This window comes from Limanda limanda, chromosome 21, assembly GCF_963576545.1.
Source record: "Limanda limanda chromosome 21, fLimLim1.1, whole genome shotgun sequence".
NCBI lineage: Eukaryota > Metazoa > Chordata > Actinopteri > Pleuronectiformes > Pleuronectidae > Limanda > Limanda limanda.
The window spans coordinates 17175436-17189481 of NC_083656.1; the positions used below are offsets into that span (position 1 = coordinate 17175436).

Here is a 14046-nt window from a genome sequence, read left to right on the forward strand (position 1 = left end):
GAGCCATGTCACTTCATTCAACCCAGTCATGCATACTCTTATGGGTATTTCCCTTATCACTTCCCCTTCAGTCCTCTCTATTTGTGTACAGAAATATGTTTTCTGAAGTTGTGGCAGTTCTGAGATAAAACTTAATTTGAGCTGTTTGTATTGGTTTTAGACGAAGGCCCACTGCCCTGTACGAAAATTGTGGAGATGCTGTATAAAAGTAATCAGACCTAATATGTAACAGCACTGTTATGTCCTCGCTGCTCACTTTCCTTTTATTTCATTGAGAGCGAGTGCAGACTTTGAGCTGTGTAATATCTTGTCACTATAAAGGGCAATCTGAGAGTGCACACCTCCGCCATATTGCACATGCATCTATTGTGTCAGATACACTTACCCTGTGCACAGAAATGTTCTGCAAATTGTTTACCATAAACATATGCAAAATATCCATTCTCTAAAACAGTTGGAAGGGATATTTGTGACTACAATAACCAAATAAAGATCACCCATATAAAAATACATATATTCATTCACAAAATCCGAAATCAATTCCCAGATCCTGACAAAATTGCATCTTTTTATATTGGCACTCTAATGATGTCTACATTAAGAAGAAGCTCCATTATATCTAGGGAAATTCACCAAAATGTGGAATTAAATGCAATAAATTTTCGTAATATTAAAGGAAGTGTAAGTATATCCTGGATCCACCCCCTTATCTGGATTTAGACAATAATTGATTGGGTTCTTCCCTGACCCGTAACACATCCTTCCTACTTCATTGTAATGCTATTGTTTTATGACTTTCTCACTTAATTTCTCCTGACTGTCATGCAGTTTTGGTGCTGTCTCTTGCTACATCAAATCGTTCCTCCTCACAAAGAGATCTGCTATAAGTCTTGAATTCGCAGACAAAACGCATGTGTAGAATCTGAAGCAAGAGCTTCACTGATTGCATGTTTTTCTTTTCTGCTAGACTACCAGGACAAACATAACTGTCAGCTGTGCTCCTGTAAATACATGTCGTCATGTTTCCTCTCGCACTCAGACTAACACCACCTATTGTTAGCAATGAGCGATGAGTTCCCTCTTATCCAAATATATATGCAGATCTCGCTGACTGTACTGTAATGAAAACTTGCCCACACTAACAATGCTATGATAGTATTAGTGATACAAGTGATAAAGATTGCAATGTGTTTCACAGGAATCATTCAAGTTAAGTCATTGGTTAAACATTTTTTTGTGAAGTAAAAATAGATGGCAAGCAAAAGACGATAAAATCTTAAACAATGAACGTTTAACCACAGACCTAAATCAAGGGAAATTAGATGGAAAATAGCTTATCTATTAATGGAGACTTAAAATGGATTTAAAATGTATTATTATTAAATTTATTTAAATAAATGTGGCTGCTTATCAAGTGTATGTCATTATCTTGCCTTGAAAGAATTCAGAAATGAAGTGACAGCAGTCTGTTGCTTAGTGAACCTTTAACTTGTGCTGCTGGCAAGTGCATAGTGACCTGACAAAACTGCAGTTTATAGATCTTTCCATCCAGGTGGTGATAGACTCTGATGTAACTGCACATTACTGTTAAAAATAAATTAAGTAATGCGAGTAGTAATTACTACTTAATGTTTTAATATGGCTTAAACTTTGTCCACTATTTGCATGCTTTTGTTTTGAAAGTACTATGTGGCATGCTCCTCAGTGACTCCTGCTGTGACTAAACCTCCCTGCTTAGTCACTTACAGGAGTAATTTGATCACTGTTAATGGTAACATGTCTTACATTCATGCAGTAAGACCTTTAATGTATGTTTGTTATTTTCAGCTCAATTCAAACTTTATGAGAAATAAATTTTCCTGTAAATAATAACTTAAAGCTAGGGTGGTTAACCATAGGAAAAATAAGAAGAGCAGGCTACACTTTGAAAAAATGCAACCAATACAACCCAGCCCCTCCCATCAATCCTCTTGCCAAAGCCCTGAAAACACATGTAAGCACAGTGCATGACAACTGCTAGGAGACGACTGTTCAGTGACTTGTTCCCTAACTTCTGTCCACCGTCTCTGCTTCAGTGGTATATGTCTTTCCAGCTGAAGACGCTGGTCATGTGCAGTGAGAGCACGGGCAGGGTTCATGCAGGCAGGCAGGTCTGTTAGTAACATACAGGTACGTCAGCCAATCATTACATTTCGATATGATTGAAATGATTGGTCATGTTTATTAAAGTCCTACTAGAGCCACAGATCCCACTTTTTTTCTGTTGTGTTTTGTGCTTTAAAGCTGTAACACACTTCTTCTCTTAATCCTCCCTGGTCCTCATGTTAGGGCATTATACCAACAAGCAGCCCCTCACTCAGCCATCTGTACTGCAAGGGGTTTGCGCTTAATCGGTCTTATTATTTTTCCAGCCTTCTTACACTTCTAATCCAAGCAAAATCAGGGGTGGCTAACATCGTTTAGGCTGGAAACAGGATTAAAATATTACAGAACAGCATAGATCTAATAAGTAGATAAATATCAGGATTTGTACGTCACAGCCTGATATGTTCATGTGCAGTTGTAGTTTTCTAGTTGACATTTGATTTGACAGTTAAATGTTGAATGACAAGCACAACAGGTCACACAGCAGTGTGTTAACAGTGTAAGTCATGTTGTAGCATGTTACCACAGCTTTTACATAGGCCAGTGCATAAGGGATTTTCCATTGGTATGCTGGGGCTCATTGGTCTTTTCCCCTTTTGGCTCCTGTGTGTTAAATACCTCAGTCCGGCAGCCACTTACTTCTCATGTTGCTGTGATCAGTATTATTGTCATGGGGACATGATGTCATAGGTCTTGTCCTTTAACTTGACATCCTCTCTATAGTTGAGGTCATCTTCTGTGTTTGTCAGCACAGGAACTTGAATGAAAAGTCATAATTCAGGATGTGGCATTTATGGCGATAGTATGTTGTGACTGTATGGAGAGAAGTTAATACCCAGAACAGTTCACTGTCCCAGCCATTTATTTCAGATCTGCACTGCGGCTTGGCAGGGTGTGACTTTGTTTTTGTTATATGTGTGTCACCACCTCTTTTTCTTTGTGTGTATCAATAAATATTTGACAGTGGTTTCTTTAGAATGCAAAACTAAAGCAAATTTACCAGGTGTTCCCACATTTCCCCACAAAAAGTAAAATTAACAGTCAAATCTTTACTCAACACTCTGGAGCTTTGTGCAAAAACATCTTACAGGTGAAGACATCTTACTTGCTGAACAATATGGGCAGAGTTATAATGTTATGCTGTTTAATTGTAAGTGTCTGCAGCCAATCCTCCACCAATGTTGTATATACTACTGCCGCTGTACACTCCATTGTAGTCCAGTTTTTTGTTGACTACCAAATGCAAGTACAGACGCCCTTTTATTTCGTCATTTGAAAATGTGTGTCAAAGTTGATACCATTTGCAAATCACATGGTTAAACCATCGCAACAATGACAGAAATTGATAACCCATTCAGACTGTTTAAATTGAACGTTTCCCCCCTATACCAAAGCATTTTCTACTCGAAGGAGGCAAATGAGTAGCCTGGCACACACTAGAATATTAGGCTTCTAATTTTGGCAGCAAGTCTATGTAGATCAAAAGAAGCAGATTAATCCTACCAAACAAAAACAAAGCAAGACCAAGTCCTGCTTTTCCCTGCTCCAAGTCCAGAGGAGTACGTCTTCTTAAGTCATTTTTAGAGCAGTGTAGAGGAAAAGGCAAGGCAGGAAATACTTGAGGGAAAAAAAAACGCCACTTCCCTCAGTTCTTCTGTCCAGTGAGGGTCGTCTGCTGACCTGCAAAAGACCACAGCCTACTTAGATAAAATGTCAGCTAATTGATTAGGGTCAATTTTTCCTCTAAAATTAGCTTTTTCAGTTTTCAACTCAACACACCCACTCGCTCGTGGACCTAAATCTGCTGTGTTCTCACTTGGGCTCACTAGGACAATCTCTTGAATTTTGACTAGGGTGCTGGAAGGAAGAACTCGGGAGAATGTCTCCAGCAACTGACTTGACCTTTGCATGCTCACGCACAGCCCTGGATAATTCCTGGAGAGTATCTGGAGTTGTCTGAAAGCAGCTTAAGACGTAAACAACACCACTGCTGAACATCATTAGTTGGCATTGTAGCTGTGACGGACTCACTTTCCCAGAGCTGTCAGTTTGGCTGAAGACAGTCTCTTTTATTGATTTTTTTGACCACCAAGTTCATCAGCAGCTGCAGGTCTCATGATGACACAGAGCCACTGGCTGATCACTTGTTGTAAGTCACTTGATAGCTCTAGGCCATTAAGTTTTCATCAAAAGGCCAGTATCCTCATTACATTCATATCATTGACCATGTCTTTCTTTTGTTATCCTAGAACCAAGATACATAGATCTAGACACACTGCACTGGTACTTCTGTCAGTTTACTGTCTAGTGGCTGTGGCCTTAAAAGGATATTGTTTACCCCAAAGATGAATATTTTATCTCACCAGTATGCCGATGGAGGCAAACACTTCACTCAGCACTACATCAGCATATTGGTGATTTAGATAATGAGTACATTTTCATTTTTGGATGAACTATACCTTTGGACACTTCTTCATAACAACCCACAGCCAACAACAATAAGGCGGAGTCGATTTCACTCTCTTGTTAATTGAGTGCCAGTACAGTGGATCTCTCTGTGTTTGTGTGCGCGTGCATGTTCTGCAGCCATATGTGTTTGTGTGTCTGAAAATGTGTGTGTTTGCACTCTGGGACAAAGGGAGCCTTGTGCATGCAGTACAGGGGGAAGAGTGGAAGTTAAACCACTGGAACATTCATTCTCTGGAGCATTGTCATATGCACAAGCCTCCTTCCAGGGTCATATGATGAGCTGCATGATGAAAAGGAAGATGTTTGGATTTCTGATGAATGTGTTGAATCTGATGTGTCATTGTGTCATTCACAACACTATAAGCTAGTCTTTCATTGGGTGAAGTAGAGTGCCTTTTATGGCTAATTGATCTAAGTTTAAGGAGGGGTCTCCAGTTTTTCCAAATATATTCGCAGGCAGCCTTTTAAAAATACAAACCAAGGCTGGTAATTTGATTATTTTCTCCTTGTATTACTGAACACACAAAATCCACTTTTGGACATGCACTGAACTTTGCGGAATCTGCGGACATTCTCCCGAGGGGCTGTATATGAGAAATCAAATGTCTGAGTGAGAGACTTTGGACTTTCTCCAGAGTTTCTCCAGGCAACCCCCTCATAAACACTCCTTCGAATGTCTGAATGAGCCCATGTGAGAATACAGCAGGAGATCCTCCGCAGGATTTCCTGTGAGCGAGTGGGTGAGTCCATGACTTTTTTAACACGTGACTCAAAACTCTACCATACATGCAGAAGACACAGAACGGAAAATGTCAAGAGGTTTCGTCGATATGCTGTAAATAAAAATAAAAAAAGCTGAATTTATACATTATCACGCCTCATCTTAGTACCCTGGAGATACCTGTATGAGATATGTGAATATGTCTGAGCAGCGATCTTCCTTCTGTGTTGTTCCTCTATGAAGGGCAAACTCCGTAGAAAGTCTGGACCTCATCATGCTGACATTCTCTGAAGTTCATTTGTGAAAACAGCTTTACAGTTCATGTAGAGTCAGTCCCTCCACCCTGCCCCCCCCCTCTCCATGTTCATGCTCTTAGAAGATTTAGATTGGAAATGCTGCTTTAATACCTCAGTTCTTAAGATGCTCTATATTAACTGTTCTTTGTTAGATGCCAGTTGATAAAGAGAACATGCAAAGAGGATTATTGGCAAAATGACCTCCACTAATAGATTTTGAGTCCAAAGGGAGAGAAAAAAAAACCATCTCATCCCCTCAATGGGTGAATTGTGCTAAAAAAATAAAACAGGCTTGGTTTTCAGGGAAAGTTCACAAAGGCATCTTGAAGAAACACAGTTTGTTAGACACATCTAATCTCACTGTGACTTGCGTATGAGCGCTTGTAAGAGGGCACTCAGGTGATCCTCATCTCCCTGTAGATGACTTCTACGTAGACCCTGCCCAGGGCCCGACCACATGGCCTCTTATCCACATGAGGAGCCACATCACAAGACTGCATGTTCCCAGGCGTACAACCTCTGCCTGTTGTCTGACACTTGACTCAGCTGATCAGCTGGAAATCAAAGATGGGCTCCTAAAAACTAAAATCAACCTAGAGATCATCAAAGATACATTTATTATTTTTGGTGTCCACCTTGGGCTTTAGTAAAACTCTTACTTGACATATAACAACACTTAACTTGTTGTCAAGCTGTCTCAACTCTGCTATGCTCCACTTTATGGTTTAGGGAAGGGGGATGAAAAACACTCATGAAACAGAAGAGATTAGCACGATGGTAAATGAAAGTAAAAGACGGAGACGGATATTGACCTGAAATGGAAATATTTTGTTTTGTTTACTTTTGGGCAACTAAAAAAAATGAAGTTAACTATTATAGAAAACCAGACACTATTCACATTAAAGAGGGAAACTTCAGCGAAATTCCAGCAGTAAAGCTTTATGAATGGCAGTGTCGGATTGGTGTCTGTGCTGATACTGACATTGTATTGAGCAAAATCAGCCACATTCAATTCAGTATATCCTCTATCTATTACTTTAATTCATGCCTCGTCAGTTGGTATCACTTGCCTTTACAGGTAAATAAAGCTGAATTGAATCCTTGACCTCATGATAACTTCCATTAAGAAATTTCATATTCCGATTTAAAATATGAGTCAGGGAAGGTTCTTGGTATTGATACATATCCTGAGTTAAGTTATCGCTTTTGGGTAAGGGGTTGAATACTTGTTGACATCACTGCTTTGTTACTCTTGGACACTATGGTCCAGACTTAAGTATTTCAACTCTTGAATAGATTGCAATTATTATGATCCACAGACGATAAAGCCCTGACCCCTCTAGCACCACCAGATGTATTTTTTATGGATGGATTCAATTTAGTACAGATATTAACGATCCCTTCAGGATTAAGTTTCTTCACAACCAACTCTTTCTGACCAGATGATTGATAAAGAAAATAATAGCCAGATTAATCACTAATGAAATAAATTGTGTGACCCCAGCTCATGTTAACTTTTTTAAAACTTAATAGAGATCAACACTAAATAAACATGTTTAAATCATTGAAGTCTTTGGAATGTGGCATATCCACTATTTATTTACTGCTATATTTTCCAATTGAGAAGAGTTTTATAACATGTTCCTTCTCTATTGAGGGCCCTCTGGCAAAATGACCCTCCTTTTTTGTCAGTTTCCTTCACTTAATCTTGGTATTTGACCCACTTTCCAGAGTTTTTTCGAAACGTATCTAATCACAAAGACTAAATTGATCAGGGAGTAGTGGTTGACCCAGCGTTAAATGGATTAGGTTTGGCTAGCATGGTGGGTTAGTGGCCTTAGACAGTTTAGCAAACTGGGACTCTTTCCCTAACTTCTGATTTCCAGTTTGTTAGAGTTTATGAATATAATTGTTATCATTTTAATGATTTTCTCCTCTTGTTAGTTGTTAGTCAAGTTTTTTCAGCTTTAAAAAAAGTCAAAGTTCTGCAGATCCCCTGAAGTAATGTCTGCTAAAACAACCTTGACACTGATATCAACAGTAACTAACTTGCCGATGTGTGAGAGTGTCTTTGTCCCCTCAGACACATTATAGGCTGCAGCCTTTTCTCTGTGAGAAAGCTGTCGCTGTGCACCTGTTGTGTGGAGAGGTTATGTGACTTTAACAATGGTCAGAAGACAGATGCTGTTGTTTTCACTGAGATCAACACTGTTAGCATTAGCAGATCTTTATCACATACACACACTCAAAACATTTGGCCTGTATGCTCTCATTCCAGTCTTAACACTTATTTCAACGCACACTTCTACCATTTTATGTAATGGGATAGGTTTTCGTATGGTCATTCACAGCTCATGACAGACGAGCTAAGTGGAACTCGTTGCTCGCATGTGTGTTGTTACTGGCTCCTGTAGCTGCCAACAGCAAATCTTCAGCCATTTACTGTCAGCAGAAATGTGTAGTGCTCATGTTAGGACATTGTCACAAGGGAATGTCTGCACAGAGGCCTAAAGGTTCATATATTTTTCATCGGATCCAGTTAGTTTTGGTTTCACGTTATAATTTAGGCCGCTCACCTTACCATTTTGTGTGTTTCCTGTCGTCATCACCTACAGTACATGGCCTGCGTCTAATATACTTGACATGTATTGGTTTTATAGACGGGTGTATGTCAGATGTCGGCTTGGTGTCAGTTCCAGGGTGGTAGTATTAAGTTTTAGTTTGAATGGAGAAAAAGAATGAATCAGTTTATTAAGTTGCCGCTGTAATGGTATTACTACCAGCATCACCAACTTCAAATGAACGTCCTTTTCGTTCAAACATAATATCACCCGAGGTGAAGACTGCAGCAATCCTGTGAGTCACTTCCACTTCTTTTTATTCTGCTATTGTTAAAAGTCTCAACTCCCTGCAATTGGTCAAACATTTTTTTTAAACTGCAAGATGCAAGCCATAGTTCCGTTAGACAAAATGTTGGTCTGTTGGTCTGGATCGTAGTCTGACACACTTAGTTTGGACAAAATGTAAAAATCGGAAGGTCCCGACCAAACAAGGTAGCTGTGAAAGCATTCTGAGTTCTCAGTGCATTTATACTAAATGTGTGTGTTTCCTCTTTGTCTGCAGAGGTACATTGTCCTCGAAGATTCTCAGGACGGTGAGAAGAAAGACCTTCAGCGTCAACTGGTGAAATTGGAGTCTCACACTCGTCAACTAGAGCTAAAGGCTAAAAACTATGCAGAACAGAGTAAGTCCATCACATTGTACGTCCGTGACAAGTTTTACTGTACTGACTCTATTATTGGAAAGTCTTAACGCACGCACACACACGCATGCAGACACACACACAGAAACCACATACCCTGTGAGAATCATCAACAGTTTGCAGGTCTTGTGACTATTTGTTAGCCTGATGTGCCAGAGGGCAGATGGACTTACATGTCCCTAGTGAATAAAATCCATTAGTAACGCACTATGAGTGTTTGCCTGCCAAGTCTGCTAAATGAGCTGTACAGGAGAAGGCCGAAAGAAAGGCTCAGAGAAACAGGAGAAATTTAGTATTAAAGGATTAACCTTTAGTTTTCCAAAAACAAAATTTCATAAGAAAGATGTTTCAAGATAATACAGATTGCTAAATGAATAGAAGATACATGCACAGAGAAAAGTTTATTATGTGTTTTATCAAAGAAGGAGGGAAGTTTTAAATGTAATGGCCGGTATAGTCTTTCTTGAGTCAGGGTGTCGCATTAACAACCCTCATGATTTGTGCATGACTGCACTGTTGACAGTTTGTGACTGCTTTTTTGTTCCACTGCACGGCCTTAACAAACGCCTCGTCATACTAGAGGAAAACATGAGACTGCCCAGTGAAGGTCTTTTTTATGTCTTTCGAAGTGACACTTCTCCTTTTGTCTTTTTGAGACTTTTGTTTATCTTCAAATATGGTTATGGATGGAAATGACAGGAGTGTGACTTGCTCAGCTGTGTTAGATCACGTCGGTGGGAAATTTTTTAGACCAAAGTTTTATAATTTAATTAATGTAGCACTTTTCTTTACAATGTTACAAAGTGTTTAACAAGAAGAAGTAAAACTCAAAGAAGAATAACTGAACAAGGCAATTGCCAAAAATACACTGGCCAAATAGAGCGACAGCAACAATAATGACTAAATCAATGATAAAATACTTGGTATGTGTATCGTAAATTGCAGTAGGTACAGTTCCCAGTTTGTTGCGATTCGGACATGTGATTTCTTCAATATTTGTACAAATTTAATAAACAGGTGACCAAAGCAGTCAGTGGGGGCGGGGCAGCATGCTAACAGGAAATTTGTGGACTACATTGAACATGTCTTCTTCAACGTCCTTCTACAGCTGCAGTCGGTAACTGGGGCAAACCGCGGGTAGATATCGCTGCAAAAATATTTCGATAATTAGATTTGTTTTTTTAATTTCATAACAGAGAGACACAGACTGACTGATCCGCGATGGGTGCTTGGGCACTTCCAGTTCTGGCAGTTTGTTTTCAAAGTAAAGATCAACGTTTGTTTTGTTGCTACAATGCTTTATATCTCCAGGTCAACAGATTTCACAGCGTGAGTACACTCTGTAACCAACTCCAATGACCATAAATACCCTTTGTCAAATGACAGTACTGTTCAGTGTTGAATCAGAGTGGCTCCATCCAAACAATCACTTGTTTGCTTCAAATTATGGTTTTAATCTTAACCACTGCCTTGAGAACCAGCACTTCACTCTGACATAGCATTTTTTCGCTTTGGATATTCAGGTGTTGAATGAGGGACTTTTCCTCCGGCATCACTTCCTTTTACACTTCACACCTCTGTGTCTGATCTGATATATTTCTGTTCCACTCTTTAACCACTAGTTCCTCTATCAGTCCTCTGATAACCATACTGAATCACAGTTAACATCATTCCATGCAGCAGCTGGCAGAAATGTTGTTCCTCACGCAGGTGTTAAATTCTTTATATTATCTATATCCGGTGTGTGAGCCTTGTTACTGACTCGTACTTGTGCTGAAAAACATCAGGAGTAGTGTGGATGTAGCCTAAGAATGGAAGGTTGTTTAAATTAGCCGCATGGACTGTCAGCAGACGCGGACCACAAAGAGTGTTTTGTGAGGAGACACTTCATGGCTGTCATTTGAATAGCACTCTCTCTTGACTCCTAATAACCAGCAGCACCTGAGAGCCACAAACAATCGAATCAGTAAGTTGCAGGTCTGCGTCATTTACCCTGTTTCTCTATTTTTATTGGTAAACATGAAAACATACTGTTTGAAACTTGTATTATTACCACTGATATCTAAAGTAATATGAAGAAGACATCATTCCTCCTCTTGACGTTTGTTTAGTTGGCTACAAAAAGGTATTAAAAGGAGATTTGTTACAAGGCCAATATACAATTTAAAAAGTGTAATCTATTTTCAGTTTTTAGAGGAACAATTTATACAATAATGTTTCAAGGGGCATGTGATGGAAATCGGAAAATACAAGAGGCTGGAACGCCAAATTTATCTACGTGTATTTTAGTACTGGCTTTCTGCAGAAAGGATCATCACAGAGAGTCTCCGGGATCTCAGAGTGAAGATGGAGAACAGTCAAATGCAAGGATCTTATATAAGAGAACTAAAGCTGTTTGTCAGAGCCAGTTCAGACTGGTTCTGTAGGCGCAGTTTAAGAGAGGAATTACTTGCGCAGTCCGAATTTGTTTCTCCTTGGTTATCTTAATTTGAATAATAGATTTTAACTGGAGTGTAGCGTCTTGATAACAATATAGCCAGGCATGTATTTGCATTTGCTCCTGTCTAAGCATTTTCAGTCTATATACGATGTAAAGACTTTAGTTTGTTTTACATATTGTTCATAATTTTTCGTTTCTCATGAACTGAAATGTGGCCGTGAATGAACTTTTCAAATCTTTTTTTAATCGTTTCTGCCGTTGATGTGTTAAATAATGATGCGTGTCTGAACTCGTATATGACTTGTGTTGAAATAATCCTGTCCATGCTTCATTTGGTGTTGATGCACAGTGGCCCTCTTGTGGCTCTGATATGTCATTACAGCATGTCGTTCCTTTTCACAACATAAAATGTTTTTCAAAGAATGTGTCAAATAACTTTTGTTGATTCATATTTTGTTTCAAGAATCTAGGTGAAATCTTAAAAGTTGTCTGATCATGTGAACGTTTGAGTAATTTATCTCTTTCTTATCCAGTTAGCAGACTCGATGAGAGAGATGCAGAGCTCAAAAAGGAGTATAACACCCTTCATCAGAGACACACTGAGGTGAGTTGTTTGGGTGAGTGAGGGGCATCTGCACACTGCAGATAAAACTGAAGCTAGAGAGGAACACAGGTTTACATTCTTTGCAATTCAGAGACGGTCATGAAAAAGAATATCTGGGGAAAGCTACAAAAGAACTTCTCAAGTCCCTGGAGTTATCTGGTTGTATCTGAAAGTGAAGCGCTGCTGCTAGCTTTTCCCTGATTACCAGCCCTAGCTTTAATTCAACTGAAAATCCTTTTAAATACCTGTGAAGCAGATATAATGGAGAAGTACTGAAATGATGGTGATCATTAATTGCAACTGGACTTAATTTGGAGTGTAGTTCAGAATGTTGCTAAATAATTAAACTTGTCCCATGTTGAGTTCAAAAAGTACTTTACAAAATACACACCGTACACTGCATACCTTTTCTGAATGCTACACACATTGTCTCCTCAACTGATCTATTTTCAATACAGAGATCAAAGAAGATAAAAATGACAACATAATAAAAGATTGACAGATTTGGAGTAGCAGTGACAGAATTATGATTGAATGGACTGGAGGAGAATGCGTGGTTATGACTATAAATATATGAAGTCTCTAAACATGAATTATGTTACTGCTGAGCATTTGCGCCGCCTCTGCCTGCTAATTCATTATGCATCACTAACAGATGCTTCAGTTTCCAAACAAACAGGCTCCAGCAGCCAACTGCTAATCTCAATAATGTTGAATAGAGTCAAATAAAAGCTGTCACTTACAGACCATTAATACCTTGTGAATGTTAAAGATGTTAAGGGTTCTCATGACCATTTATAATCAAACATGCTGTATTCTGGTAACAACAGAGTAGAACATTAGAATACAGTAGATATGTATATAACTGCTCTGCTGTAAATTATTCAGCTTGCATAGTGTCTGTAGTGTGTTATTGCTGATTCATTGACTTGGTGTTTGTCCTTTACCTTCCAGATGATCCACAGCTACATGGAGCACCTGGAGCGGTCAAAACACCAACATGCCGTGACACCAGCAGAGCCCACAGATACAGGCACATCCAGCAGGTCACGGTGAGACAACCACACTTCATACTGTGTTTACTCTTAACCACCATACTCAACCAAACATAGAATTAGTTAGTTCTATAAACAGTTAAGTTTAAGAAAACTCTGGAGAGGGCTGGAGTAGGAGGCAGGACAGAATTTATTAATTCTGCTGCAGAGATCACACCTGTTTTTGAATCTCGTTGTACATTTAGTAAAAAAAAAATAAGTTTTGCTTCTGTTGTGTGTTACAAACATTATCAAAATGTCCACTCGATTAAATACTGTTTTCAGATTGTCAACTCTGCAGTTGGTTTCTTAGTTACAGAATTTGTTTTTGCCTTAGTAAACAAACGATGACAAATTTAACTGCATCATTGTTTGCATATGTCTCAGATTTCAAAAAAAAAACTGGAATAGTGTGGACACCAGGTAGTAGTGTGGATGTAGCCTCACTCTATATCCCAATAAGCTGTTATATCCCTATGAACCTTTAACCTGAAACTCTGTAGTTTGAAAGTGAAACCCTGAAGTGAATCAGTTTAGATGACTCCAAACTTTATTCCCACGCACAAATATCCTCCTACTGGCAGGAAAAAGAAAGATGTCAGATCTGTGTCAGCAGGGAAACTGAAATAATTGGAAGGCAGCATCATTTAAATGCAAACACAGAACTGCATATAATCTAAAACCGTGTGATTTTAGGAGTATGGCTTGAGTATCACTTATGTCAATTACATGACCTGTCATAATTGCAGACCATCCCAAAGATTGATTGTGATGGAAGACGGCAGGTAGGAGAGAAACTGGGAAGCTGTGGGGCAGATTGAGGATGCTGTGGATGTTGTGTAACCCGGGGCAGTAGTTTGGCTTTTGACGGAGTAATCTGCTTTGATGGGATGATGTGATTTGTGCTGCATTGCTCATTTGCAAAGCAGATTAGGACTGAGCAACATGCAGCAGAGAGCCAGGAGGTCAACAGACCCCCCACTGCATATACACATTAATGTGAACTATGGATACGTACTGTCTCTTCTTGTAGCTCGAGAGATATAGGGACATTTTAATGGTTTATTCTCTACGA

The 14046-nt window shown here is 39.2% G+C and overlaps 1 protein-coding gene across 1 annotated transcript in view; it reads left to right on the top strand.

Annotated features, from left to right (window-relative positions):
• The window catches only part of spag9b (sperm associated antigen 9b), a 36068-nt gene that overhangs the window by 1379 nt on the left and 20643 nt on the right, over window positions 1–14046 (top strand). The window contains exons 2-4 of the mRNA XM_061094634.1: window positions 8755–8875; window positions 11867–11937; window positions 12892–12989. Of these exons, the coding sequence (XP_060950617.1) occupies window positions 8755–8875; window positions 11867–11937; window positions 12892–12989 (290 nt within the window). The remainder of the gene's footprint in view (window positions 1–8754; window positions 8876–11866; window positions 11938–12891; window positions 12990–14046) is intronic.